Below are 27,414 nucleotides of genomic sequence, written 5' to 3' on the forward strand. Positions count from 1 at the left end.
GAGAAAGAAACAGGTTTGACGCTGCAGGGGGCTAGAGTCAAGGCAGGAAGTGGACTCGGGTGTCAGCTGGCGGTTGTGTCCTTCCCACCGATCGAGGCCTTTTGAGCCCCGCGGGCATAATGGAAGCTGTTGTCATAACCCTCTGTGACTAGAAGAAGGGTCATTGTCTTTGTAAGTGACGCTTACGCACCATACTTTGCAGGTGACGCTTGTCCCTGTGGAGTTTTTTCTTGAAGTATTGGAACCTTTGCCGTAGAATTTAATTTACTTCAGTAAACTTACATACTTGTAACTGTAGACTTAACTCCGAAAAGTTGACGGTAATATGATAAACTAGATGATTCCATTTTTGCATTAAAGAGACTACTAGGACGTCTAGTTCATACAGTTTTCAATCGCTTACTATTTTAAAAACGGTTAGCTGGAGACTATTGATTGATTTCAATCACTATGTTCCTAGAGAAGTCGACTTCAGAGTGTGCTTGTATGGTGTCACAGAGTCACTTAGATCAATGTTTTTGGAGAAGATCTTAAGTCTTGTATGAGCGGGGGAGGGACAGAAAGAGAGGGAGACACAGAATCCAAAGCAGCCTCCAGGCTCTGAGCTGTCAGCCCAGAGCCTGCTGCGGGGCTCAAACCCATGAACTGTGAGATCATGACCTGAGCCGAAGTCGGACACTTTACCGACTGAGACACCCAGGCGCCCCTGTAGTGACTACATTTTCATTAAAACAGAGGCAGATGATCCTTTCTTTGAAGGATGAGTATTTTATTTCATTTTGACATTTTCATATGCATGGAGTTTTATTAAGAGGTTGCTGCTTAATAAATTGTCACCTTGTCACATTGTCACCTTGGAAATGTTTAGGAATAATTAGACACATTTGAATTGCATTTTAGTTATACTATAAAAGTTTGTTTCAGGGTAAGGCCATAGAAAGATAAACATCGGTTTGGTTTTTTTCTGTTTCGTTCTAAAAGTTTAAGTAGTTTGAACTTAGGTTTTTTAAATTATTTGAAAATCATTTTAACTTCCCATCGTTTTGTTTCCCTATAGTCCCCTTCCTTGTGTTCTTCGCCTTAAATTTGGTCTTGAAATCATAATAGTCAAGAACAGTTTTGAGTTTGGAGAGGGTAAAGAAATTGTCATGGTGCATACTCTTGAGACAAATCGATATCGTTAAGAAACCTGAAAGAGCTGAAAACGCGTCTTGAAGTTTTTATTCTCAGAATTTTCTCGGCTTTGTTGAAAAGCACTCTAATGACCTAAACGGAAAAATTGCATTATCGGAATTTTAACTACAAATTGAATAATTAAATGCTGTCGGATGCCACCTGGGGTGTGTCGCTGTCACGCTACGGGAGTGGCGACAGTCCCCGGGACACAGAGCGCACCTTAGGTGCACAGGCACCTGTGTCTTCCGTCCTGTGTGGGGTGAAGACGTAAGGGGGTGGGAAGTGCAAGTCACAGGAATACAGCACTGACTGCCTTAAAAAAATTACTCCTCGTACATTTTAAAGATCGAGTCCGCGGGCTCAGTTGTCTAAGATAATCGGTGCAGATCTGGGGACCTTGTTGTCCATGGTGTGGCCTATTTGAGATTAAAATAACTCCATCGGTTTGATCTCTCTGGGAGCATTTGCTGCTTTTGCAATGGAATCATGCCAGTGTATAAAAGTGCTTTTATTACAGACATCTTTGAATTCCACCTGCCTTTTTTTTTTATTTTCCATTTGCAGTCTGTTCAGTTCAGGAAGCTGCTGTCACACTTGGTGCCAGTGTTCCCAAACTCTAAATAATGTGTTTTCCATTTGCACTAACCGTCAGGAAACTAGAATTTCTGGTTTCCTCAGGTATGTGTAGTGGTCATTAGTGTTTTGTGAAAGTTTCATAGCGTTTGGTTATAATGTAAGATATTGATAAAGAGAAAGTTTTGTTTTTTCTTTTTAAGTTAGGTTTCATCCCGTAAGTCTTTTGTACTGTGTGTGAACCAAGTGAATGCTTAGCTGTGGATATGAACCTGGAAAAATGCATGGACTTTGTAAACTGATAATTCATGTGAGGAATTTTATTATTTTATGACAAAGTATGGGAAAATACATTTAATAGGAAGAGCTTTCTGACTCTGAGATACTGACTTTAGGTTAGTGAAGGCTAGAAGTTTTATCTGCCTTACTAACGTAAGTGGATGCAGTTCGCATTTAAGAACGTGTCATCAGGCTGCGATGTGGTGTGACGTTACCGTAAGGTACTTGGCGCACATGAGTGGCGGAGCAGTTTAAGCGTCCAGAATTGGGCAGCGCGCAGACTCCCGCTCTTACCTGCTCGTGGAGCCCTGGCGTTTTTTTCAGTATTGCGTAGCAAGAGTGGTTTGTTTTAAGCTACAAAACTTCTGAGGTAGATGATGCTGCTGAAAATCAAAAATGGACTTTAAAAGACTTGCAAGTACTTTATTCTGAAAGAAAAGCACTACGATTTTGACATTTCTTTACTTGCTCTCTTTACTAATACTGAAGCGTTAAGTTTCCTAACCAAACTTTTACTCCAATAACTAGGCACCGGACATTGTAGCCCTATGTATGGATTAAAAGAAGAGATGGTTCCTAAACTTCGTAATACTGAATTGCTATTTGTGTCCCATTGGGAGTTCATGATTATTCTGTCCATAGAGGGTACTTTTTCAGAAATCCGGAAATAGAATGGAACCCTCAGATAAGTAAGCAACTGAAGAGTTTGGTGTTACGGAGTGTGTTGTATTTTTACAGGTGCCACTGATTAATGAACTTGAATCAGCAATACATCAGCTGTACAAACAGCGAGCTTCCCGCCTTGTCCAAAGACGACAAGATGATATTAAAGATGAATCTTCGGAGTTTTCAAGCCATTCAAGTCAGTCCATCTTGAAGGTTTTTATTATTCATTAAACAACCTTGTTTACCTAGTGCAGCCTAATTGAAAATTAGAGAGCTTATTAGCTTTTTTTTTTTTTTTTTTTTTTTTTTTTTTTTAAACAAACACATTTCCTTACTCTTGTGTCAGGTAGTTCTAAAACTTAACAGCATGTACTTGGATTGTGTTTAAGAAAATACAGCTTCACAAAGGAGCTCAAAAACATGCACTGATTTTCTATCAATCTTACTCTTCTTTGAACCTATTTTTTCATTCTTTAGAGTATAGAGAAGACGTCAATATTTTATCTTAAAACAACTATCATTTGGCTCTAATTGATCTTTCCCCCCATTTCATCCTGGTCACAACACTGATACAAATGCTGTTGGAAAGATTCTGGGTTCAGGGACTGGGAGATTCTGAAGAGGAGAGAAGGGGTTCTAATTACATAACAGATAATACCACTCCAAGATTAGGGGATTTTTGTACTTCATGCCTCAGAGAAAAGCAAAGTTTTTTGTTCTCTAGCTTGCCTTTTATAGTGGGTTTTTTAGTAAGTCATTTGATGGCTACAGTTTTTGAAATTTTAATGTAAAAGTTTAGAAATTCAGTTTATATTCCTTTCATTATAATATGTGTTATGAAAAACCAAAATTAATCAGAAAGCTCTTATTAAATAGCTTAGCTGAGGTTCTTTAACCAGATGTGTTAAAGCTTTTAATTCCGTATTTCCATTGTGCTCCATATTCTTGGGTACTCTAAGAGGAATTGTCCTAGCATGGATTTCTTATAGCTTCTTTTTATCATCTCTTTGTTCCCTACGCCAGCAGTTCTGAACAGAAGTGTGAATCAGAATTACCCGGGGTATTAATTTAGAATGCAGGTTTCTTGGTCCTATCCCCAGAGGTTTTTGCTAGGTCTTGGATGGTGACCGTATCCTCATGTTGAACAACCACTCCAGGTGATGCAAGTGTGAAGGGCCCTAGTGTCGTTCTTTCTGAAAACAATACCTCGTCATACAGGGGGTCCTCTAAATTAGATGTTGGATCCCTGAGAAAACATCTTGTGTGCGGAATGGGTTTTAGAGCATTGGAAAGAGGTGGTATTACGGCCCTCAGAGCTTTGACCTTTCTTTTTTTGCCACACAAACTTAAATTGGATTATTGCCATATCGGGCACCTAGATGACTAATGCAGCCCTTCCAGATCACTTTTGATCCAGACAGAACCAGATTTCTGGGGCAGATTACAGGTAACCATTAGACCTATGAAGGGAAGTAATTCCTTTTTTAAGTTAAATGGTTTGTATGAGCTGTGCATTTTATCAGATACCTTTTCCTCCCTGTAATCTGTTCTTTATAACTTGGAGCTATTTACTTACATAGAATGAGAAGTAAAGATTAAATGATGTATGTTGATTAGATTGAGAGTCGGAAAGAAATTGAAAAGTAATGAGAAAGCGAAAAATACTACCTTAGAGGCGAGTATTCGTTAATTGTCAAAGGTTTGAGGAAAATTACATAGGACGCTAAAACAAAAATCCCTGCAATTCATCTGTTGAGATTTGTGGACACTTAACCACAATTACGGCATATAGTTCTTCGAGAAGTGAAGGAGGCTATCACTTGAGTCATCGACTCTCATATCTCCTTTAGTGTCATATACAATCTACGAATGTAGAGACATTTTAAATATTTGTTATAGTGGTGAATATTCTTGACGGTATTTCTTTACTGAAGGAGACCTCTTGAAGAGAGACAGGAAACATTTCTGTAGTTTGGGACTTTAGCTATTCCCCTTTGGTGTGTGAATTCACAATTGAGGTAGAACAGGGGCATCTTTCTTGTTTATCATGTTCATCTTTCTTAACAATTGCTGAACTCTGGAACATACTTCCTAATATCAGAGCTATTTTGAAATATGAATGAGTAACCCAGAAAGTCAACTTTTAAAAATAGTAGGGTCTAAGATAGGATACACTGAAGCAGAGGGCTAACTTGGGGGTTGGTGTTTTCTTTTGCCGCTGTTGGCGGCACGTCTCTGATATCAGGGGAAAACAAATTCAAAAGCCTTAAATTGATGTCTTTTATTTGATGTATGACTTTCCCCACATCTTATCCCTTAGCTTGTCTGCTTCTGTTACCATCCGTGTTTTACAGAGTATCTTCATAAAACAAACGTAGAATTGAGGGAACTATTGCAGATAGATGTTTCCCCCACTCCTCCTTCTACCCTGGGCAGGAGATTAGAGGACTGTTCACTGGAGTAAGAGAATGGGTCCAGAGAAAGCTTGAGACACTTAACATCTGGGAGCCCCCAACAAGAAAGTTGACTTTCTCCCCGGTGTTCAGATGGAGATGCCTCTGTGAGGTACCTCCCACCTTTGTCCACAGAACTTCCAGTCTCCTTTCACATCAGGTAGTTAAGGATCAACAAAGAGAGTAACACAAGCAATAGAACCAAAGGGACCGAGGAAACAAAAACAATGCAGGTATCAGAAGAAAATTTAAAATATAATGGATATCCTTCGAGAGATAGTAGAAAGTGCCCTAGAGATGGGAATATTGTAAGAATAAGAACCATCTCTTAGGAATTAAAAATATGGTAACTGAAATCAATAAATTTAAATTGGAAGGGTGGAAGCTAAACTAGAATATTGCCCTAGAAAGCTAAAAAAAGAGACAGAAAATAGGCAAAAAAAAGGAATAATTCTGCTTTGAAAGAGTGTTCGAGAAAGTATGTTAGTCTTGTTCAGATGCGGTTTTCAGTCTACCATGTTGATCCTGCCCTTGTTCTAAAAATTGTAGTAGAGAATGTCTACACAGCAGAATTAGAATAAATAGAATAAATTCTCAAACTCCTGAAACAGAGCTGTTTTCTCATCCTTCCTACCCAGGATTTCTTTTCTGTCATACCATTAGACATGTGATGCTTAATTCCTTCCTTAAAAAAGTAATCTATAATTTTCTCTTTGCACAGGTAATTTTGGTTTTTAATTTATTTGGTCATCATGATAGCGTCAACTAGTTCTGTTACTTAGATACAAAAATAGTGATTAAACCCAGTCGTATTTACATAGGGTTGTTGAACTCTCTGTTTATTTTTTCTACTCCTTTTCATGGGAACACAGAGTAATACTGAGATTTGCTCTAAACTAGAAAACTATCTGGTTTACCAGTTACTGCGGAAGCCTGCTGTTGAGATTAGCAAACAGTCTATCATTATGGCTTATTCTGTGCAAACTCTTTCCTCAAGATTGCTGAAGGAAGGCTTTTAATTGTCACTGTTGTTGTTTTACAGATAAAGCTCTGATGGCACCAAATCTCGATTCCTTCGGGCGAGATCGGGCACTGTATCAAGAGCATGCAAAACGTAGGATTGCAGAACGGGAGGCCAGGAGGTAATTCTCAAAACGCTTGCCGTTGGTTCGTTTGCAAAGGGAGGAGCCTCTTGTATCTGGTTTGGGAACTTGCTGTTTGTTATTTAGGACTCGTCGTAGACAAGCCAGAGAGCAGACCGGTAAGATGGCCGATCACCTCGAAGGCCTTTCCAGTGATGATGAAGAAACGTCCACAGATATTACGAACTTCAACCTGGAAAAAGGTTAGACATTTATTTGGAAATGACGTTTTATTGCCAGTTTGATTTCTACTTCGGTGTGGTTTTTGCCACGAGATGATTTGGAGTTTTGTGGCCTCTGCGTTAGAATCAGCCGCTTTTTTCTTAATTGTAAAAATAGGCACCCGTTTTTATTAACCGAATATCATGATGAATTCTCAAAACTAGTGGTGACACCTTGTCTTGGAGTTTATTTAGTACTTGCATAATAAAACGATATTACTCTCCAGAATTGTAGAATTTTAAGTGACAAAAAAAAAAAAAAAAAAAAGTCAGATCCTAGGATAGCCCTAATGCAGCCTGTCCTGGAGAGGCAGAGCTGGGCAGTAGGACACTCAGCCCTGAAAGAAACTCCTGATTTGGGGAGTCCCGAATAATTTCAACCCAAGGGGAATGGTTAGTACTGTTATGTGCCAGGCATTTCTAGAAGAATCTTCCTTTCCTGCCATTGGTTGTGGTTATTTGGAATTATGTTGGCTGCAGGCCATTTGGAATTTAGTTAGAGAAGCTTCTTTTTCTCCCACCTTTTTATAGTGAATATGTTTAAACATAGAGAAACTGGAAAGAATAGCACAGTGATCCCATGTGTGTATCACCCAGATTCAACAATTCTTACCAAACCAAGTTTGCCTTAATTCTTTGGGGGTGTGTGTGTGTGTGTGTGTGTGTGTGTGTGTGTGTGTTGCTGAATCATTTGAAAATAGCCTACACATCATGATACTTTCCTTTCAGCACTTTAGCATGTTTAACTGAAAATTCTTAATATTGTGTTTATTTAGCAGCAGCTCCCCCGAAATAAAACTCTTGGGACTGTTTTTGTGGGTGGTTGTGTCTTTTCAACTGGGAACCACACCAGATTTCATGCCCTGCATTTGGTTGTTCCATTTTTTTCCCTAGGATTAATGAATGTCCATGAGTACCTTACGCATATACACTCCTCTGTTATTTGTTTAAGACATTAAGTTTTTGAAGAGACCGGGTCACTTACCTTGCAGAATTTCCAACATTTTGTTTCTCATGGATTAATTTGTTTTTCGATTCACCGAATTTCTATGTAAACTGGCATTTAGGTCTGAAGACTTGATTAGATTCAGGTTAAGCTTTTGTTTTGGCAAGAATACTTCATACAGGATGCTGCTGCGTATTGCACAATATGAGATGACAGATGTTAGATTGTCCGGCTATTAGTGATGTTAAGATCCATCTTGAGAATTAGGTTGTCACAGTTCGGTCTCACCATTAAAAGATTCCCCTTTCCCAAGTCTTCAGCAGCATCAAATCACTTTCCACCTAAAGATCTAGCATCCATTTTGATACTTGTCCATGTCAGTTCTCACAGTCACCCACAGGCCTTGAAAGAAGTGAAAATGATCGTTCACTGATTGTGATGCACTTCTGATATTTATACGGTGATTGTGGAATGAAGAGCTTGGAGCAAAGTTTGCACTTCACGCAGTTACTCACGGTTAATCTACTGTAGTAACTGAAATGGGGATTGACTCGTTGGGGGACTGGTGGTATTTAACTAAACTCTAGGAACAGGAAATGGTACATCTGGGAACTGCAAAGCTAAGACTGCCCGCACTCTGGTTTGCAGAACAGACATTCGAAAACCTAAACTTGCGTTCCTCCCTTTTGTTAAATTGCAATTACTAATGATTCCTCTGTTAATGAGCCTGACTGATACTCAGGCTACAAAGAAAATGTGGAAAGTACTGAACTCTGAGTTTCCTACCACATTGTAAGTTACGGCTCTCTCTCGGGTTTTTGTTTGTTGTTATTGTTGTCTTTAGATCGCATTTCGAAAGAGTCCAGCAAGGTTTTTGAAGACGTCCTTGAAAGTTTCTATTCAATCGACTGCATTAAATCCCAATTTGAAGCATGGCGCTCAAAATACTATCTGTCCTATAAGGATGCTTATATCGGCCTTTGTTTGCCAAAGCTGTTCAACCCCCTCATACGGCTGCAGCTTCTCACTTGGACTCCTCTTGAGGTGAGTGGCTTGTGTCACTGTTAGAAAACAATATAACACCATGCCTGGGTAATTTTAATCTCAAAGCTACAGATGTAAGTTGGAGCAAAATACTTTTCAGGGGAGATAGGGCACAGGGCTATAATACAAATTCAGCTGGGTGTAGAGTCATGGTTTTTTATCTCTATTCCTTCTCAAGAGAGCTGTTTATTACTTTCAAGTTCTATACAGTGCTTTTCTTGGTCAGCTAAAGTTGCATGTAGTGATACTGGGATGTGAACGTGAATGAACACTAAGAATTTGGTCCTTTGATCCTAGAAAAACTTAGAACCTCGTGGGAAAGATTAGTGAGGAGGGTGTGAAATGACCTGAACTAAGTTGGGTGGTCATGGAAAATTGGGAGGATAAGACAAACCGATACGTTTAGGAGGTGGAATCAGTAGGACCTGTCGGCCTGGGATGTACGTAAGGGAGGAGACGAGAAGTGCCTATATGTGTTCAGTGGTCCTGTTTAAGAAAGAGTTTTGGAAGTTCCCAGCATGGGGACGGAGGCATGGCATGAATGAGATTGTCTGGGTTGAATGTGTCAACAACTGTAGGGCAAAGAGGGCTGAGGTTGACACCCTGGAAACTGAAAAAACTGTGAGCTCTGGGAACCATTCAGCCGCCAGCTCCCGGTCGCTCTTCGCCGGACCTTGTGGAGTTTCACCCTGTGCACGTGTGCCTTGGTATACAGCAAAGGCTCAAGGGGACTTGTGTGCGCTCTGGAGTTCTTTTTCTGGGTAGCTCCCTCCTCCACCCCATAGCTTCTGGCCGTCTCCGCCTCCCTGAACTCTAGTTCCTGCCTCCGCAACTGAGCAAGACTGCTCTGCACCCCCCACCAGGGGCTCACTCGTTTGATTCTGTTTTCAGGGGTCACGGTCCTGTACTGCCTGTGGTCCAGTGTCTGAAAATAGATGTTTCATAGATTTTGTTCAGTTTTTAGTTGTTGACGACTGAAGCTTAAATCCTTTTCCTATTGTTCTTATCATGGCTAGAAGCAGAAACAGCAACTGTTTTAAGTGTTTAGCTTTTTAATGTTGTTTTTTTCTAGGCAAAATGTCGTGACTTTGAAAACATGCTGTGGTTTGAATCTTTGCTGTTTTATGGTTGTGAAGAACGAGAGCAAGAGAAAGATGATGTAGATGTTGCACTGTTGCCTACAATTGTGGAAAAGGTGATTCTTCCTAAACTAACAGGTAGGGATATCTCAGTTGAACATTTAAACACATTGGGTTTTCAAATCTGTCTTGAAGAATTTTAACCAGAGTGTGTTTCCTCGTAGAAGTAATAATTACAAATGATAAAATAACCACCTGGCCCAGAGAAGGCTAAAGGGTGGATGTCTCTTAACCGAGTAGTTGAAGACCACTTTGGGGTAGGCCTGGCGTTGGAGGCAGTAATGGATTCATAGATGAATTTTAGAGAGGCAAAATGAAGCAAACCTGAATACATAGTCTGAGGGCAGGGAATGGGTTTTATTTTCCTGGGAGCAACTTCATTACTTCTATCAATTTCTCAAAAAAAGATTAGGAATCATTGGTATGGGAACCTATTTAAAATATTAAAAATAAGATTCAAGTTTGGTTAGGAATTCTTGATGCTGGGACATCTAGGATTTAGAAGTCCTCCCCTTTATTATTACCGAGCAGCAGAAAATAGAATGAATCTATGCCCTCCCCACATGTGCCTAATCTTCAGGGTTCCCACAGTTAAGAGGACAAAGAAGACTGGGGCTTATTATACTCTAGAGAGAGAAAAAATAAATCAGGGTTGGCGTTTGTAAGTTGAAGACTGCTTGACAGCAGATTTAAGTCGGCTGCAATCTACTTCTGTATCTCAACACCTTACTTTTCTCTTAATAGTAATAGCTGAAAATATGTGGGACCCTTTTTCTACAACACAGACTTCAAGAATGGTTGGGATTACATTAAAATTAATAAACGGATATCCTTCAGTAGTGAATGCAGAAAACAAAAATACACAGGTAATTTAATTCTTTATTATCAGTGGAAGGTTTTTTTCTCCCCTCTCCTTTCAAAAATGAGCAAGAGTTGAGGGAGTGAGTGGTTATGTTCTAAGCCTTGCCAGAAAATCTGATTCCCTCAGGCCATCTGGTCCTTTATGGCCTGAAATGTACAAAATTTGAGATCACAGTTTGTAGCTTTTAAATCCCTCTGGCAAGGTGATGTCATTAGTCCAGGTAGCTTCCCACCTGTGCTCTTCTCTGCTGCTCCTCACTGCCCCACCCCCCACTAATCAAAAAAACTGCATTTTTATGGAAAAAGAAAAATGTAAAACTATTAGGACGGGTAACAGTTGATGATTAAAATGCTAAAACATTGAGCAGCGTATAAAACCACAAGGTTTTATAGTAGTTTATATAACTAGTTTCCGAACTTCAGATTGCCGCCATCCCTCTGGACATTCTTAGGTGCTATTTAGACACGGAAAAGGTGCTCTTTATCTTGTTTTCACTGACTTCATTTTGAGAAGAACCAGATTACGTGTCTGATCTTAAATCTGAGTAATATGGTAGACTTCAAGGGTTTGTAGATTTCTAAGTGGCTTCGTTGCTTGGTAGTTGAGGGATAAATGAAGAGTAGGGAGTATTAAAGACCTTAACGCTTGCAGGGAAAAGGGAGAAAATTGGAGAAGACGGTTTACTCGAAATTGAATACTTGATCCTATGATTTAGAATATGGCTTGTTTTGGGGCGCCTGGGTGGCGCAGTCGGTTAAGCGTCCGACTTCAGCCAGGTCACGATCTCGCGGTCCGTGAGTTCGAGCCCCGCGTCAGGCTCTGGGCTGATGGCTCGGAGCCTGGAGCCTGTTCCGATTCTGTGTCTCCCTCTCTCTCTGCCCCTCCCCCGTTCATGCTCTGTCTCTCTCTGTCCCAAAAATAAATAAAAAACGTTGAAAAAAAAAATTTTTAGAATATGGCTTGTTTTTATTTCTTAAAATTTAACTTTTATCATAACCCTTCTTAAAATGTGTGATCTGCTTTTAATTCTTTAGGTATACCTAAAAGCACTTTTACTAAGAATGAGGAGAACTTTAGATGATGATGTATTCATGCCCTTATATCCCAAAAAGTAAGTAACTCTTAACATTAAGGGTGATGATAATATTGGGGGTGCCTGGCTGGCTAGTGACTAGAGTGTGTGACTCTTAATCTCAGGGTCCTCAGTTTAAGCCCCACGTTGGGCAGGGAGCCTACTTTAAAAACAAAAAAGTTTTAAAAAGATGATCTTCTCCGTTATCTTCAGAGAAGGTTTCTTAAATTCTAGAAAAACTAAAGGTAGCTTGAAAAATAAACTTTACCTGTTTGGTGTAAATCTGCAGCCTAAAGACACTAGCTCAGTGGAGAAATTGTTCCCTTAAGCAGAATAAAGCAAGTAATGCTTTTTGTTCTCCCTTTCTGCCTCAAAATATATTTCCATTTTCTTTTAAACCATCTTCTGGAATAGTTAGTTGGAAATTTGAAAAGTTAATTCTTTTGTTCACCTATTTTACTTGTAGAAATCTTTTCTAGGAATCAGATAGCACTTACAATATGTTTGCTCATGTTTCTTTTTTCATAGTGTCTTGGAAAATAAAAATTCTGGGCCTTATTTGTTTTTTCAACGACAGTTTTGGTCTTCAGTTAAGGTATGTGTCTCTGGGCTCTCCAGAAGACTTCAGATTTTGTTTGACTCCTATACTTTGAAAAGTAATTTGGTATTTGATTAAGTAACTCTATGGACTTAGATCGATGTCTGTATCCAAACTCCATTTTAAATTAGTTTTGTTCCAAAAGTTTATTCGGGTTTGATGTTTCCACATGAGAAGATGCATTCTGAGTTCGAAAGCAAGGTCCAACCAGCCAGCAAACTGCCTTGCTAAACCACAGTTAATTTATTCAGCAAGGAGAACACCAGTTACTGTTCGGAGTTGGGAAAAATAGCACTGAATGTGCTAGAAGTGGAGGCTCGTGGAGCTTTTGTAATCTAGCACAGTTGGTGGTAGACAAGTATTATCTCAGGTGCGATGAATCGTGAAAGGAGAAATTCAAGGAAGTAAGGGAGCATATGACAAGAGGCACAGAAACCTTGACTAGTGAGTCACAGAAGATCCTCTACCACCACTCTGAGGAAGTGGTATTTAGGTGATAGGAGTTGGCACTGAGATGAGAGACAGCAGCACACACTGGGAAAACTGAGACAAGTCCACGAGGGCTGGACTTAGGGAGGAGATGAGCTGTCCGGATGATACAGGCACTGTCATTTACATATAGACGTGTATTCACCACCCAGATCAAGATGCGTAACACTCCTGCCATCTCCCCGAATCTCCCATGCCCCTTTGTAGTTGACACCATCCCTGCACCATGGCGACCCCTTCCTTTTTCTTGTCCTATGGTTGTCTTTGTAAGGGTGTCTTATGAATAGAATCATTTATGGAATACTTTTGAGTCTGGCTTCATTCACTTAACAATGCATTTGAAATTTCTCAGTGTCGTCATGTGTTATTGGCAGATTATTTCTTTTTTTTTTGCCAAGTAGTATTCCTTTGTAAGGTGAATATGCCACAAGTTGCTGTATTTTTTTTTAAGTTTATTAATCTGTTTTGAGAGAGAGAGAGAGAGAGAGAGAGTGTGGGAGGGGCAGAGAGGGAGAGAGAGAGAGGCCCAAGCAGGCCCTGCACTGTCAGCGCAGAGCCCGATGTAGGGCTCGAACCCACAAACCGTGCGATCGTGACCTGAACCAAAACCCAAGAATTGGATGCTTAACTGACTGAATCACTCAGGAGCCCCACTGTATTTTTTTAAATCCATTCCCCAGTTGAGGAATACTGGATTGTTTCTGGTTTGGAGTGATTATGAATAAAGCTGTAAGCATTTGCATACAGGTTTTTTCTGGATATGTAAGTTTACGTTTCGCTTGGGTAAATACCTAGGCAAAGCAGTTTTTTCAGATCAGCGATACGTTAACGTTACCCAGTTACCCCTCACTCTCACCACAGACCATGTCAGTTTTGGGTTGTTTTTCTTTGAAGTCATTCTACAAGATGTATAGTGGTGTCCTTTTAATAGTTTTAATTTGTATTTCTCTAATGCCCGATGGTGTTGAGCAGATTTTCATGTGTTTATTTGCCATTCATGTGTGTTCTGTGGTGAAGCCTCTGTTCAAATCTTTTGCTCATTTTAAAAAAATGTCTTACTCAGCTTTGAGTTCTGTATTCTGGATACAAATTTTTTATCAGGTGCATGATTTGCAAAGAGTTTTTCTTTCCTAGCATGTGGTTTGTCTTCATTCTCTTAGCAGTTTTTCAAAGTACAGAAATTCTGTTTTGATTAAGTCCGGGTTATGACCGTTTCCTGAGTGGGTTGTGCTTTGGGTGTCATATCTAAGAGATGTTCACCTAACACAGGACTACAAAGTTTTTCTCCTATTCTTTTCATCTAGGTTGTTCTTAGATTCGGGATTTACATTTAAGCCTCCGATCCCTTTTGAGTTAATTTTTATATAGGATGTGGGGCCTGGATTGAAGTTTGTTTGTTCTAGAACTGTTGGTTTGAAAAGGCTTTTCAAAGGCTTCTTCTTTTTTAAATTAAAAAAAATTATTTTAATTCCAGTATAATTAAATACAGCACTATATTGGCTTCAGGTGTGCAATATAGTGGTTCAGCAATTCTGTATGTTCCTCAGTGCTCACTCACCATGATACATGCACTCCTTAATCCCCACCCCTCCACCTCCCCTCCGGTAACCATCACTCTGTTCTCTGTAGTTGAGTCTGTTTCTTGGTTTGTCTCTGTCTCTCCGTTGTTTTGTTTTTGTTTTTGTTTTTTTTCCCTTTGCTTGTTTGTTTCTTAAATTCCATTTATGAGTGAAATCATAGGTATTTGTCTTTCTCAGGCTGATTTCTTTTGCTTAGCATCATATTCTCTAGCTCCATCCGTGTTGTTGCAAATGGCAAGATTTCATCCTTTTTTATGGCTGGATAAGGCTCCATCGTGTGTACACACATCTTTATCCGCTCATCCATCAGTGGACACTTGGGCTGCTTCCATAATTCGGCTATTATAAATAATGCTAAGGTTGTCCATTCTTTATTGAATTGCTTGTGTACCTTTGTTGAAAATTAGTGTGGGTCATGGAAGGGTTTTTAGCAGGGAAGTGACATGGACAGATTGCCATTTTTAAGTTGCTTTGGCTGTTGTGTGGCTAATGGTCAAAGCTGGGAAGAATAGTACTAATGAAAGTTTATCGTGTATGTACCACGTACGGAGCACTGTGCTACGTCCTGTATCGTTTATCTTGTCGATTCCTCACAACAGCCTGTGAGCTATTGTTTCCACTCCACTGATGGGACAGTTAGGCCCAGAATAACCTGCCCAGGATCATTCCTTTGTTCACCGTAGAAATGGGGTCTAACTCAGGCCAGTCGGACTGATGAGCAGCTCTTCTCAACCGGGTTCTGTGAAACAGTCACTAAAGCCCTGAGTCCTCTATTGTGCTAGATAGTCCTCTATTGTGCATGATTCTAGAATGGTATGTACCATCCTTGGGAAAATTAAATAAGGGGTCACTCAAATCATTTTCTGTAGGTTTTAGTTCTCTCACAGAACCCTGCTTGAGAAAGACTATTCCAGAGCATATGCTCATCATCACTTGAGTAACTGCAGGGTCCAGAAAGAGATTATGGCAGCTTAGATTGGGGGGTAGCAACAGGAATTGAGAGAAACGGGCAGAATGGATGGAGGTGAGGTCAGACAACTTGAGGGAGAGGGGAATAATGACATCCAAGCTCCTGGCCTGATCAGGTGGTTGGATAATGTTAACATTTATAGAGATGAGAAATATTGAGAAACTTGGGAATTTTTATGGTGGGATGGGCTGGGGACTCCCATTTTATAATAATGCATTCTGTCCTTTTTGAGGATGGTTGTGGGACTCACTTAAGCATGATTTTGAATGGAGGACATTTATCTAAGAATCGGTACTTGCCCAGTAGTACTTTCTATTATGATGGAAGATGTTCTGTTTTTGCACCGTCCTGTACAGTAGCCACTAGCTCCATGTGGCTATTTACATTATAATTCGCTAATTTTAATTAAAGCTTAAGATTCAGATCTTCAGTCATTCGGGGCAATATTCGGACCCTTTAAAACTGTTTATTAGTACTTTGGCAAGACACGGTCCACTGTATTTCATAAGGTGTGTTTTACTCTAGTTTCTTTGACTTAATTTAGTTGCTTAACTCCTCAATAGTTTCTCTTCTTGTAAAAAAAAAAGATCCAGACTTACAGAAACAGAGATCTGATTTGTGATTGCCGAAGTGAGGAGTCCAGGTTGGGGGCATTAGGTGAAAGGGGTCAAAAAGTACAGACTTCCAATTATAAGATAAAATAATTCTGTGTACGTAATGTACAACATGGTGACTACAGTTAATAATGTGTTGTATATTTGAAAGTTGCTAAGGGAGTAAATCTTAAAAGTTCTCATCACATGGGGGGGGGTGCCTGGGTGGCTCAGTCAGTTGAGCATCTGACTTCAGCTCAGGTCATGATCTCGCGGTTGATGAGTTCGAGCCCCGGGTCGGGCTCTGTGCTGACAGCTCGGAGCCTGGAGTCTGTTTCTGATTCTGTGTCTCCCTCTCTCTCTGCCTCTCCCCTGCTCAGGCTCTGTCTCAAAAATAAAGATACACATTTTTAAAAAAAATTTTTTTTAAGTTCTCATCACATGGGAAAAAATTAACAATTAGGTGAAAGATACTACTGTGGTAATTATTTTACAATACAGCATATACTTCTGTGAAATCATTATGTTGTACACCTCATGCAATGTTATGTGTCAGTTATATTTTGATCTGGAGGAAAATAATTTTTTTTTTCTCTCTTTCTAGCTATTAGGGAATTTTCTTCAGTGGTACGGCATTTTCTCGAATAAAACTCTTCAGGAGTTATCAATAGATGGTTTATTAAATAGATACATTCTCATGGCTTTTCAGAATTCAGAATATGGAGATGACAGCATCAAAAAAGCCCAAAATGTGAGTTAAATGACACACATTGTAGTTTTTAAAGCATATAAATGAGAATGAATTAAGTTTCCTTTGTTTGAAGAGAGATTTTAGAATTTTAAGCAAACCCCTTTGATTATTGAACTTGGTGTAATGTTGACAGTCAGTCTGCCTCCCAGTAGTTCTGAACCCCCTTAACATTTTTTACATAAAAATGTGTATAGTTATGTTTGTATTTATTCTTCTTTCCATCTATTATGTCATTTTGTAGGTGTTAATAAAAGTTGTAATTTCAGGATAATTAATTTTTAACGGTTGGGTGAATGTTGTTTTGAATGTTATTAAAGAAACGGGCTCTCTGGTTTAAGAAATCATTTTAATATTTTTTCTGCTTTATATGTGGGGGTTACACATTCATTTATTTATTTTTTAAAGATTTTTTTTAATGTTTTTATTTTTGAGGGAGAGAGCACCAGTGGGGGAGGGGCAGAGGGAGAGGGGGACAGAGGATCCAAAGGGAGCTCCCTTCACACTGACAGCAGTGAGCCTGATGCGGGGCTCAAACTTACAAACCCTGAGGTCAACACCTGAGCCGAAGTCGGACGCTCAACTGACTGAGCCACCCACATGCCCCTAAAGATTTTATTTTTTTAAGTAATCTCTACACCCAGCGAATGTGGGGCTCAAACTTAACCACCCCAAGATCAAGAGTTGTATGCTCTATTGACTGAGCCAGCCAGGTACCTCCAATGGGATCTTTTTAAAAAATACTTTTTGAAGCAATTCAAAAGTTAAAATTGAAAGTGCAATACAAAGTTTTTTCCCTCAACTATGTCACAGTCAGTTTGTGACATGAGAGCCGCCTGTCCCAAATATTTTTATGTCCGTTTCCTATAGACAGGGATGTTCTTATACATAATTACAGTGTCACTGTCAACATCTCTTATCTGTTACTGTCACCTAATCTTTGAGACCCTTCAGGTTTTGTCAGTTATGTCCGAAGTATCACATCACCGGCAAAAGAAATTCCCAGATCATCCTTGGCATTTAATTATCATGTCTTCCTTAGTCTCCTTTAATCTGGAAGAGTTCTCGATTTTCCTTGGCCTTTATAAAGCCTCGACACTTTTAAAGATGATGTGCCAGTTATTTTGCAGAGTGACCCTCAGTTTGGCTTTGTTTGATATTCTCTGATGATTGGATTCAAATTCCGCATTTTTGGCAGAAGCTTTCCCAGACTTCATTAGAGCCCCTTGTTGACGTCTGTGACCTTATAGCATGTCGTCTCATTTTCAGGGAGCATTTTCTTGCTTTCTGGCACTTGCTGTTCCAGGCTCATGTTCTCCTTGCTTAGTGCCAGCTCTGGAATCACTCATTTTTCCAAGCATCCCTGGGTTCCTTAGTGGGGAACCTTCTCTACCCACCCGGACTGAATTCTGCTAGTACACTACCCTCTCCCCTATGGGGATCAGCCTCACCTTGCTTGAGTTTAGTACTGACACTGCCCTGTTCACCTTGCTTAGGCTCTTGCCCTAAGCTGCCCCCGCCCCCCAGCCTCTGGTACGATGCAGTCTGGACCCCACTCTGGGCCAGCATGGACGCCTGCTCACCGAGTCGTTCCGGATGGGGAGGCTTACGATATGATGTTTATGCCACACATGTTGTTATATCAAAAGCTGCTGATAAAAGGACAGTTCAGTTCACTTAGGGATTCTTGGAAGACAGGAAGGTGAAGCAATCGTGTTGTCAATATTATGTCCCTAATTAAATACTGGAGGTTATTTATCGTTTTTGAGTACCAATCTGTTGAAGCTAAAAATACAGATATATTCAGGTGTGTTTGGATAGCTAATGTGAGAAGTCGGGTTTAAGAGGATCTCCCTTGTCAAGTGATTAGCTGTATGTAGTGCAGCAGCCTGCCTGCTACTTACGTACATTATACCCGTTGTCTGGGATCAGCTTTTAGACACTTTATTTTGTTCTGTTTCATTTTACATCTTTCTTCTTCATAGGTAATCAATTGTTTCCCCAAGCAGTGGTTCATGAATCTGAAAGGAGAAAGAACTATCTCTCAGTTAGAAAACTTCTGTCGATACCTTGTGCACTTAGCAGACACAATCTACAGAAACAGTATCGGATGTTCTGATGTGGAAAAAAGAAATGCAAGGTAATTTTTTGCGATTGTTGAATGAAATGGTGACCTAGAGTCTTTAGTTTTTGTCACATTTATTATGAAAATGTCTTAGAGTCACATTTGTATTTTACTTTAAATTGTGTACACTGATGTTGTATTGGCAAACCTACCAAAAACACATCATTTTCCATTTTTGTGTTTCACCTAAGCTTTTTTCAGTATGTTATTTATGACAGTAAGTAGCATCCCTAAGGAGATTGAATGTTTTCTCTGCCTCTTCCCTTGAAGAATTGGGGAGATTTCAGGCTGTTGGAATGTCCTGGATCTTAATCTCTGGGGGTTCGTTATATAGATGTAAACCCTCAAAAAGCCAGTCACTGAAACTTAAAGTGTATTAAAGATGATATGCCAATTTGGGGACATTTGTGTTCTGTGTTGAGTTTTTTGGTATCCATATCATAGACTGAAGGTCATCCCTCATGATTTTGGGGGAGCGGCTTGTACATATTTTTTGTCAGGGGTTGCAAAGAAGGAGTGAATAAATGAACCATTGTAGCTTTTTGGGGACCTTGTCTTGGATGTTCCTGTAATTTTGGGACAAATCTCTAGCATAAAAAGTAAGAATAACAAGTAAATTTGAAAGAATTTAAAAAAAAAAATTTTTTTTTTAATTTTTTATTTATTTTTGAGACAGAGAGAGACAAAGCATGAGCAGGGGAGGGGCAGAGAGAGAGGGAGACACAGAATCTGAAGCAGGCTCCCGGCTCTGAGCTGTCAGCACAGAGCCCGACACGGGGCTCGAACTCACAGACTGTGAGATCATGACCTGGGCTGAAGTCGAACACTCAACCGACTGAGCCACCCAGGCACCCCTGAAAGAATTTTTTTTAAAGTTTCATAAATTCTTCCAAATGTCACAGTTTTCATTTTCAGAATACATACCATTAGTCATATCCCTGTAACAAAACGTTTTTTCTCTTCCTTCATTTCCCTTCCATGGAAAAGAACCTTATTTTCTTAAAAGAAAATTTGCTATCTCTTACAATAAGATTAAAAAACCAAGTAGGCAGTAAAGGTTTTAGTGGTAAACTTCTTTCAGCAGGTGATTTTGATTTATATTTTAATTTCATCTTTGGTGTTGTTATTTCTTGGCACTAATATTTCTTCCCAGTGTTTTTTTTCTAGATAAGTCCTATTCACTTTTTAAACTTTGATGTGTGTATACTTAACAGTGTTTTGGGGCGCCTGGGTGGTTGGCTCAGTCAGTTAAGCATCTGACTGTTGATCTTGGCTCGGGTCGTGATCTCAGGGTTCCTGAGATTGAGCCCTGCATGGGCTCTCCCTCTCTCTCTCTCTCTCTGCCCCTTCCCTGGGCACACGTGCATTCTCTCTCCCTCTCTCTCTCAAAATAAATAAAAACATTTTTAAAAAATAGTCTTTTTTGTTAGGAAGTTAAATATCAACAAACGGTGTTTATTTTTCTACAGAAAAGAACTTCAACAGCTATTGTAAGCACTTGCTGTGTGCCACACACCGTACAATAAGTTCCATGTGGGTTACAAAGTTTTACAGATTATAATCCTTCCCTAAAAAGTGCTTGCTACAATTTGCAGAGGAAAAGAGACAGCTAATGTCACATTGTGTGCTGTTTCTCACACTTGGTTCAAATAAGTGGTCATTCTGAAAGTGGTTCCTGAATCGCAGCATCAGCCTCACCTGGGAGCTTTGTTAGAAATGCGAATTCTCAGGCCCCACCCCAGACCTACTGAGTCAGAATTCTGGGTAGGGGGCCTAGGGATCTGGGTTTCAGCAACCCTCTAGGTAACTTAGATGTATGCTAAAATTTGAGGGCTACACAGAATGACTGCTGGCCGGGGTGATAGAGGAAGCCAGTTTACTGCTTTCTTAGTGAATTTTGGTAGAGTGGAGATTATGCTGGGTTGGTGGATGGATGGGGGATGAAGACACAAATATGATTTGTGTTGCAGATATGCTCTGAAAGAGCTCGGACCCTGGTTTGGGCGGGAAAGGGCGGCAGGGCTCTGAAAGTAGTTTGGCAGCAGATCGCTTTCTTTCCTTTCTAGCTGTGAATGATAGAATTGATCTGAGTGAAATTTGGGGGTGTTTTTGTTTTAGAAAGTGGATCCTTGATCTCTGGGCTAGTCCTTTAAACTATACAATCTTTGCTTTTATATGGACAATTTTTTTTATATGCCGTAGTTTGCTTATTTCTGTCTTCTTTAAAAATGTGTGCTTGAAAAAATGGGTTGCCAACCTCAAAAATGGTCATAAAGTCAATAACAAATTCTCCTTCGAAGGCTTTTGTACTAATTAATGAGATGTTGCTGCATTTTTTTTTTCTTTTTTAGGGAAAACATAAAACAGATAGTAAAACTCCTTGCAAGTGTTCGCGCTCTGGATCATGCTATGTCTGTTGCAAGTGACCACAATGTGAAAGAATTTAAGTCTTTGATTGAAGGAAAATAGATCTGTGAGACTAAAAAAGCCTGTTTGCTTTAATACCATTCCCAGTGTATAAATGTTGTATATATGTAAAGTTTCTTAAACTGTAAAATATTGATTCTTGTTTTAATACAAAGAACATTATTAATATTCAAGACTGTGTCCTTAAATGCAATTTCTTTGGAATGGAAGGAATTCACATTATTTCTAGGAAAGCCTGTTAATGTTTTCCTTACTGCCTGTCATACTTGGTTTACAGAAATATTTTATATGGTTATTCAAATTAACCTCTCAGTTAATTGTTCTCTGTAAACGATGTGTGCAGTGTAAATTGTGTAATTATGCATATATATATTTATACCATCGTGGAGTTACTTTCACACTGGAAATTTGTGGTGTTTTTCTACAGAGTAAGCCTTTTAACAACAGATTATTACTCAGTAGCAAGTTGTCTTAGGGAATTACTACCCTGTTGCAACAAAAGGGCTGGCAAGTGACTAAGTGTTCGTCACCTTTTGGTTAGCAGTTGCTATCACTGTAGCTTTGCTGCCTTAAAATTGAGAGTGGAGTGTGGACTTAGTCATTGGGTGAATGGAAACTTTCTTCCTTGAATCAGCATTACAGTCTAATGAGGGTTTAATATGAACTCTGAATAATATATGCAACATAGGTTTTTGAAAAGAACACACAGAAGTTTAACTTTGGGAAATAACAGCCCCACAAACCTAACTGCATGGTTTTGGGCTGAGTGTCCTGTCTCATTCATGAGTCTACCCCCCTGACCAGCTTACAAAAATACATGCATTTGAATTTTCGTAGTCTGTCATTTTATTTAAAATCCCACATATGTGAGTTATATATGCAATAAAGAATACGCCTTGCTGACGAGCTACACCCAGGCAATTTAAGATCCTTGGTCTTCTATAATGTTTATACCACATTGTAAATACTCAGAGAACTTGTTTTAAAGTTTATGCTTTCTGATTCTGTGATTTTCAAGAGGAACTTTTTGGAAATTAAGGACTATTGTTTGATAACTATATATGTAATTAAGCTTTAGCCAAGCATTAAATTAATTTTTAAATAGATCCTTTGTTGTATTTTGCTGGTGACTAATTTTAGTTGGAACATTTCATAGGACTCTGACACGGTGAGACTCTTAGCATGTGTGCTCTTGGTCAGGTCAAATAATTAGAATAGAAAACATGCACTTCAGTTTTATCTTTTTTTTTTTTTTTTTTTTTTTTTTAACTTTTTTAGAGCTTGTTTATTTTTGAGAGAAAGAGAGCGTGAGTGGGAGAGGGGCAGAGAAAGAGGGAGACACAGAATCGGAAGCAGGCTCCAGGCTCTGAGCTGTCAGCACAGAGCCCAATGCGGCACTCAGACTCACGAGCTGGGCGATGATGACCTGAGCCAAAGTCAGACGCCCAACAGACTGAGCCACCCAGGCGCCCCTGTCAGTTTTATCTTTATTGTAGGAACATTACTTATCCCTGCATACTCATTCTGTTCCACAATAGTGGCCTTCTAAACAGAATTGAAATGAGAAAACGTTAATTCTAAGTAGAATTGAAATGAGAATTTCAATGGAATCAAACATACGAACATGTACACACATGACCTGCACATCATTTGTGCCTTAAATTTGTGTTTCCAAACCCATTCGACTGATGGCTTTTCCTGTGTCTACTTGTAAGGACTCCTGCAGTCAGCTTTGAGACTTGTTATCCTCTGCAGCCCAGCAGGCTGTTTTGGTTTCAGGAATGGACTTGATTACCACACTGGGACCTTGACAGAAGGTGAGCTTAACGTAGACGTGTGCGTAAGGCAAGTGGCTCGAGCCACCCTGTCTCAACCAGAAAAACATTCTCCTGAAATGTCTCAAGGACATCCTTTCTTATGAAGGGAACTGGCAGAAGGGGAGTAGAGGGTGACATTTTAATAAAGCTAAGGGTTTGCTTTTTCGGTTTTTCCTTTTGGAGGAGTCTTCCGAAACAACTCTAGGATGCGTGAGAAAGCTTTTCCCGAAGGAAAGTTATTTTTGTTGAGACCGTATAAACCCCAGTCATAGAGACTGATTGCTGCGTTACACCAGTGCTGTTGGCCCCAACCCCCCATCCCGCTGTTGACGCTCGCATTTCTGCACACACCTGCACCCCTGCCCGAGGGCTTCCTCTGGGCCTGTGTGGCGGGCCGGGAACAGCCCTCGGGCAAAGAAGGGGGTGGAAAGAGAAAGACCCAGTAGTTGGGGGCCTCTGGGGAGCAATTGCCGAGCTAGCAGTAGGCGTACGAGAGATTATCGAGGGGGAGCGACAATAAGGGGGAAAGAAGAAGGGGATGGAGGAGGCCAGGGGAGACTGAGAACGGAGATCATGGCCTCTCGAGCAGAAATGGAAGGAATTAAAGTCTCAGATCCAAGGCTGACCGGGCCTCCTCAACGCGGAGTCTCAGCTCTGAGGAGTTTCAGGTCTCCAGGAGCTGCCCTCCGTCTCACCGCCACTCTGGCTCACTGATGCCCAGGATCTCCTTGCGGGACACGGGAGGGGCATGATATCATGGCTACCAGGCCAACTTGTAATCTCTCAGGTATGTTCCATGTCATCCCCCCAGAGGGCTTCAGTTGACCTGAGCCGTTGTTGCCTGCGGTAATAATCTTATCACCCAGAACTGGCCCCAAACTACACAAGCCTCAGTGAGCACCTTTTCCTCATGAGACTAGACTAAAATGTAAAGCTCCCGAATTTCTTTAAAGCCAGCTTTATTGAGGTATGATTTTCTAAACAGTAAAGTCTACCCCCTTCAGTTTAAGTGTATACAGTGCAGTGAGTTTTGATAAGTGCCTAATTTTGTTTTAAATGCTAATTTCTCTTGAAGTCATGAAATCCTAAAAAATGGCCAAATGTTGTAGAGCTCCAAAGTGCATTATGTAAGATGCTACTTCTGTCTGGTTACCAGAACTCCTCTCTGACATGGTGATCCCCATATAGTAAAGGGACTTTTGCTATAACCACACTGTAACTGTAACCGCTGACTGTAACCACAATTTTGGTTTGTTGTTTCCAGTAAATGAAAATGAGAACAATAACTTCTACTTGTAGTACGAATGAAGTATGACTGAATGTTTGCGAGACCTTCTGCTTTGGCAAGGCTGTCATTGTCCACAATGCTTTGGAGACTGCCCTCCAAAATGGAAACTGTATGGATACCCGATTCAGTTGCCGAGAGTGGTTTCAGACTGCCTGGCAAAGGCAGACGGGCTAAAAATTGTTACCTGGAATTGGTTTTGATGTGCAATGTTGACTGGCCCCTGGCCTGCTTCTGGACCTTCAGGCCCCAGTAATTTATATTGGCTTTCTTCTAGGGCTGGGGCTTGGATGTTGACAATCATGCAGGTCACCGAGAATGCCCATATACAGTGGTCCTTAGTTTTGGGGCTCTTATTTAAAAAGATCTTCAGGTAAATACATTCTGTATCCTGTGCTTGATGATCCAAAACACATAGTGAAGGGTGAAAGGTCTGACAAATTCTGTGGAAGGCATCCTAAGCCACTCTACAAAACCACCTTGCCCGTGAAAGCTTACCTTTGCATGTAACCTTAGGTGTTGCAATTCCAGAGACACCTGTTGCTTAGGGACCAAGATCCAGGTTGACAGGTGACACCCTCTAGCTCCCATCTCAGTGAGGTCGGGCCTTGGCTGTACTGCTCAGGTCCTTTGATTTCCATGAGAATCTTGTGTGTCGTGAAAACAAACCCCTTCACTTGAGCTCCTTGGAGTCGGTCTGTTGTTTTGAAACGAAAACTTTTTGTCACACAAGTTTCTTGATGTGTGCATGAGCAGTTTTTCAGTCTTTGAAGTTTTTGTGTGATTTTATTTTCACAATGATTCTGCTCTCCAGCTGACTATATTTTCTACTTACGGGGTTTCTGTTTTGCCAAGTTAAAGTCTCCTTCTTCACTGATTGCCGTAAGCTCGTGCACAGGAAACAGCTAATGCTATTTGGAACCTACTCTTGTGTTGCCCCTCAGGACCACTAGTTTGTCTTCAACAAGAAGCCACCCCTTTCTATATACTAATAGCTCTCTGCAGATCCTGATATAAAAGCTAGCCCTGGTGTACGTAACCTGAACAAGAGCCTGTTAAAGAGAACTGAATGAGGCTGTTCGTATTCCCCAAGTTTGCCAGTTGTTTTCTAGCATTTTGATAAAATTCAGGCTGTATGGAAAAGTAGGCCCTACTACTAATTCGTGTTAAGACATCTGTCAACACTTTTTTTAAAAATGGCATTGGGGCTGTTTGGCTGACCTCAGGTTCTCTCCTGATGGAAAGTCACTTAAGTCTTACATTAATTGTCTGTGGCTGTTGTAATAAGTGATCACAAACTGGGTAGTTTAAAACAATAGGGCTTTTCTCACAGTGCTGGAACCCGGAAGTACAAAATCAAGGTGGTGGCAGTGCATGTTCCAAAGGCTCTAGGGAAGAATCCTTCCTGCTCTCTCCCAGCTTCTGGGGGCTGCTGACATTCTTTGGCTAGTGGCCACCTTGCTCCCGTCTCTACTTCTGTCTTCATATTGCCTCTGTGTGTGTCTGGTTTCTCTCTGCCACTATAAGAACAGCTGTGATTGCATTTAGGGCCTGCCCAGAGAAAGCAAAATAATCTCAAGATCCTTAACTCAATCACAGCAGCAAAGACTTGTTTTCCCTATAAATTAACGTTCACATGTCCCAGGGATTAGGGTGTGCTATTTTTGAGCCTACCCACAGGCCTCATTGCTCATTTTGAAGGGTCAAGAAAGTGTCAGCACATCTCTGTGGGCCCTTAAGACCTCAGAAGTTTGTGTGTGCCACGTAACTTGTATTTTAAGTCAGTGCTCTCCCCTCCCAACCCCCACCGACGCTCTTCAAACCTGGTGAAAATTTGGCTATTTTCATGTGCTGTAACAAGCGTAAGTAGTAAGAGGGACAAGAAAAAGAAGGAATTACATTCTATAGAAGTCACTAGTAAAATGGCCTTTGAGTTTTCAAACCCTGGGCATGCTTATTCATGACTAAAATGATCCATTTTGAAAGGATTTGGAAAGGTTGTGGCCTTCTGACAGCTCTAGGAATGAGTCCTGCTTATCTCTCCTGCCTCCGCCCAGTTTATTTTGAAGAAAGAAATAGCAGTTCACACCCAGAACCAAGAAACTTTGACCTTACTCTCCTTAGTCCCAAATCAAAAGAAATCAGAAGTAGGCAGAACACCTGCTTCTAAAAGAGGCCGGTACCCACAATTCCCACTCTGAGAAGTAGGGGTGGGGGCGTGGGGGACTCCTCATTGCAGCCTCCCAGACAGGCATGATGGAAGTGAGCTTAGGTTTGGGGTGGGCAAGTTTGGTTTCTGGTCCCAACTCTACTTGAAACAGTAATTTTTTAACAACTTCTCTTTTCTGGATCTCAGCTGTCATAAAAAACAACTCCCAAGCAAAGTATTCAATAACATCAACATCTCTCCTGGAGCAAAATATCCTTCCATATGTTTTTCTGGTGCATACATCTGCCATGCCTTCAGGGCTAGAGAGGCATAACTGAATAGGCGAATAAAATTTCCATTCTCACCCACTCCCATCTACTTTTTTTCCGTCAAATGCAATCTCTAATTGAGATGGATTCTTCTGGAAAAAAAAAAAAAAAGCAACCACAGTCTAGCAGTTTAAATTAGGTTTAATTCTGAGGCTGTAGTCAGTAACCACTACTAACATCAAAAACACCTTTTTCTAAGTAAATAGTACTAAATGAGAAATCCCCTCCAGTTCTCAGAACTAAATGTGTCTTTGCATCTCTCCTTCTAGAAAAGAAATGGCTTCTTTTTCTAACGAATTAGAGCTACTTTAGTATCCTGAAACCAGGGTGGGTCCAGCTTCTCTAAAATGGATGAAGAAATGTTAAATCAAGTCACATGACAGGGCCTGGAGGGGGAAATGACTTTGTGCAAGATAACAAGTTTAAATTCTGCTTTTGCTCCTAAAATAAAGGCAAGAAGGGGAAGAGGTAAAGAAAAAACAGAGGCAAGCAGAAACAGTTTCTCAGAGTTCTGGGTTCTTCAGGATTTCAATTCCTTTTGGCCCCGTTGGCTTTGACTTCATTTCCATATTTAGGTCTACTGAGTGGAAAGAGAATGAAACGTCCGTGGGACACACTGATATTAGCCATATAGCGTGATTTGTTAAAAAATCAAAAAACGAAAGGGTTAGGACGCCGTCCGTTATTAAATTGCGTGGTTGACGAAAGCTTTTCGCCATTCAGTGACAAAC

General features: G+C 40.4%; 1 protein-coding gene across 1 annotated transcript in view; it reads left to right on the forward strand.

The window, feature by feature from the left end:
- The window catches only part of PAXBP1 (PAX3 and PAX7 binding protein 1), a 34,658-nt gene extending 12,449 nt beyond the window's left edge, over nucleotides 1–22,209 (forward strand). The window contains exons 8-18 of the mRNA XM_060640401.3: nucleotides 2,767–2,890; nucleotides 6,190–6,289; nucleotides 6,377–6,492; nucleotides 8,301–8,500; nucleotides 9,573–9,717; nucleotides 10,384–10,505; nucleotides 11,536–11,612; nucleotides 12,102–12,168; nucleotides 16,408–16,554; nucleotides 18,537–18,691; nucleotides 21,028–22,209. Coding sequence (XP_060496384.1) covers nucleotides 2,767–2,890; nucleotides 6,190–6,289; nucleotides 6,377–6,492; nucleotides 8,301–8,500; nucleotides 9,573–9,717; nucleotides 10,384–10,505; nucleotides 11,536–11,612; nucleotides 12,102–12,168; nucleotides 16,408–16,554; nucleotides 18,537–18,691; nucleotides 21,028–21,145 — 1,371 coding nt within the window. The 3' untranslated portion in view covers nucleotides 21,146–22,209. The remainder of the gene's footprint in view (nucleotides 1–2,766; nucleotides 2,891–6,189; nucleotides 6,290–6,376; nucleotides 6,493–8,300; nucleotides 8,501–9,572; nucleotides 9,718–10,383; nucleotides 10,506–11,535; nucleotides 11,613–12,101; nucleotides 12,169–16,407; nucleotides 16,555–18,536; nucleotides 18,692–21,027) is intronic.
- The last annotated feature ends 5,205 nt before the right edge of the window (nucleotides 22,210–27,414 follow it).

Source organism: Panthera onca, chromosome C2 (assembly GCF_046562875.1).
Source record: "Panthera onca isolate mPanOnc1 chromosome C2, mPanOnc1 haplotype 2, whole genome shotgun sequence".
In the NCBI taxonomy this organism is placed as follows: domain Eukaryota; kingdom Metazoa; phylum Chordata; class Mammalia; order Carnivora; family Felidae; genus Panthera; species Panthera onca.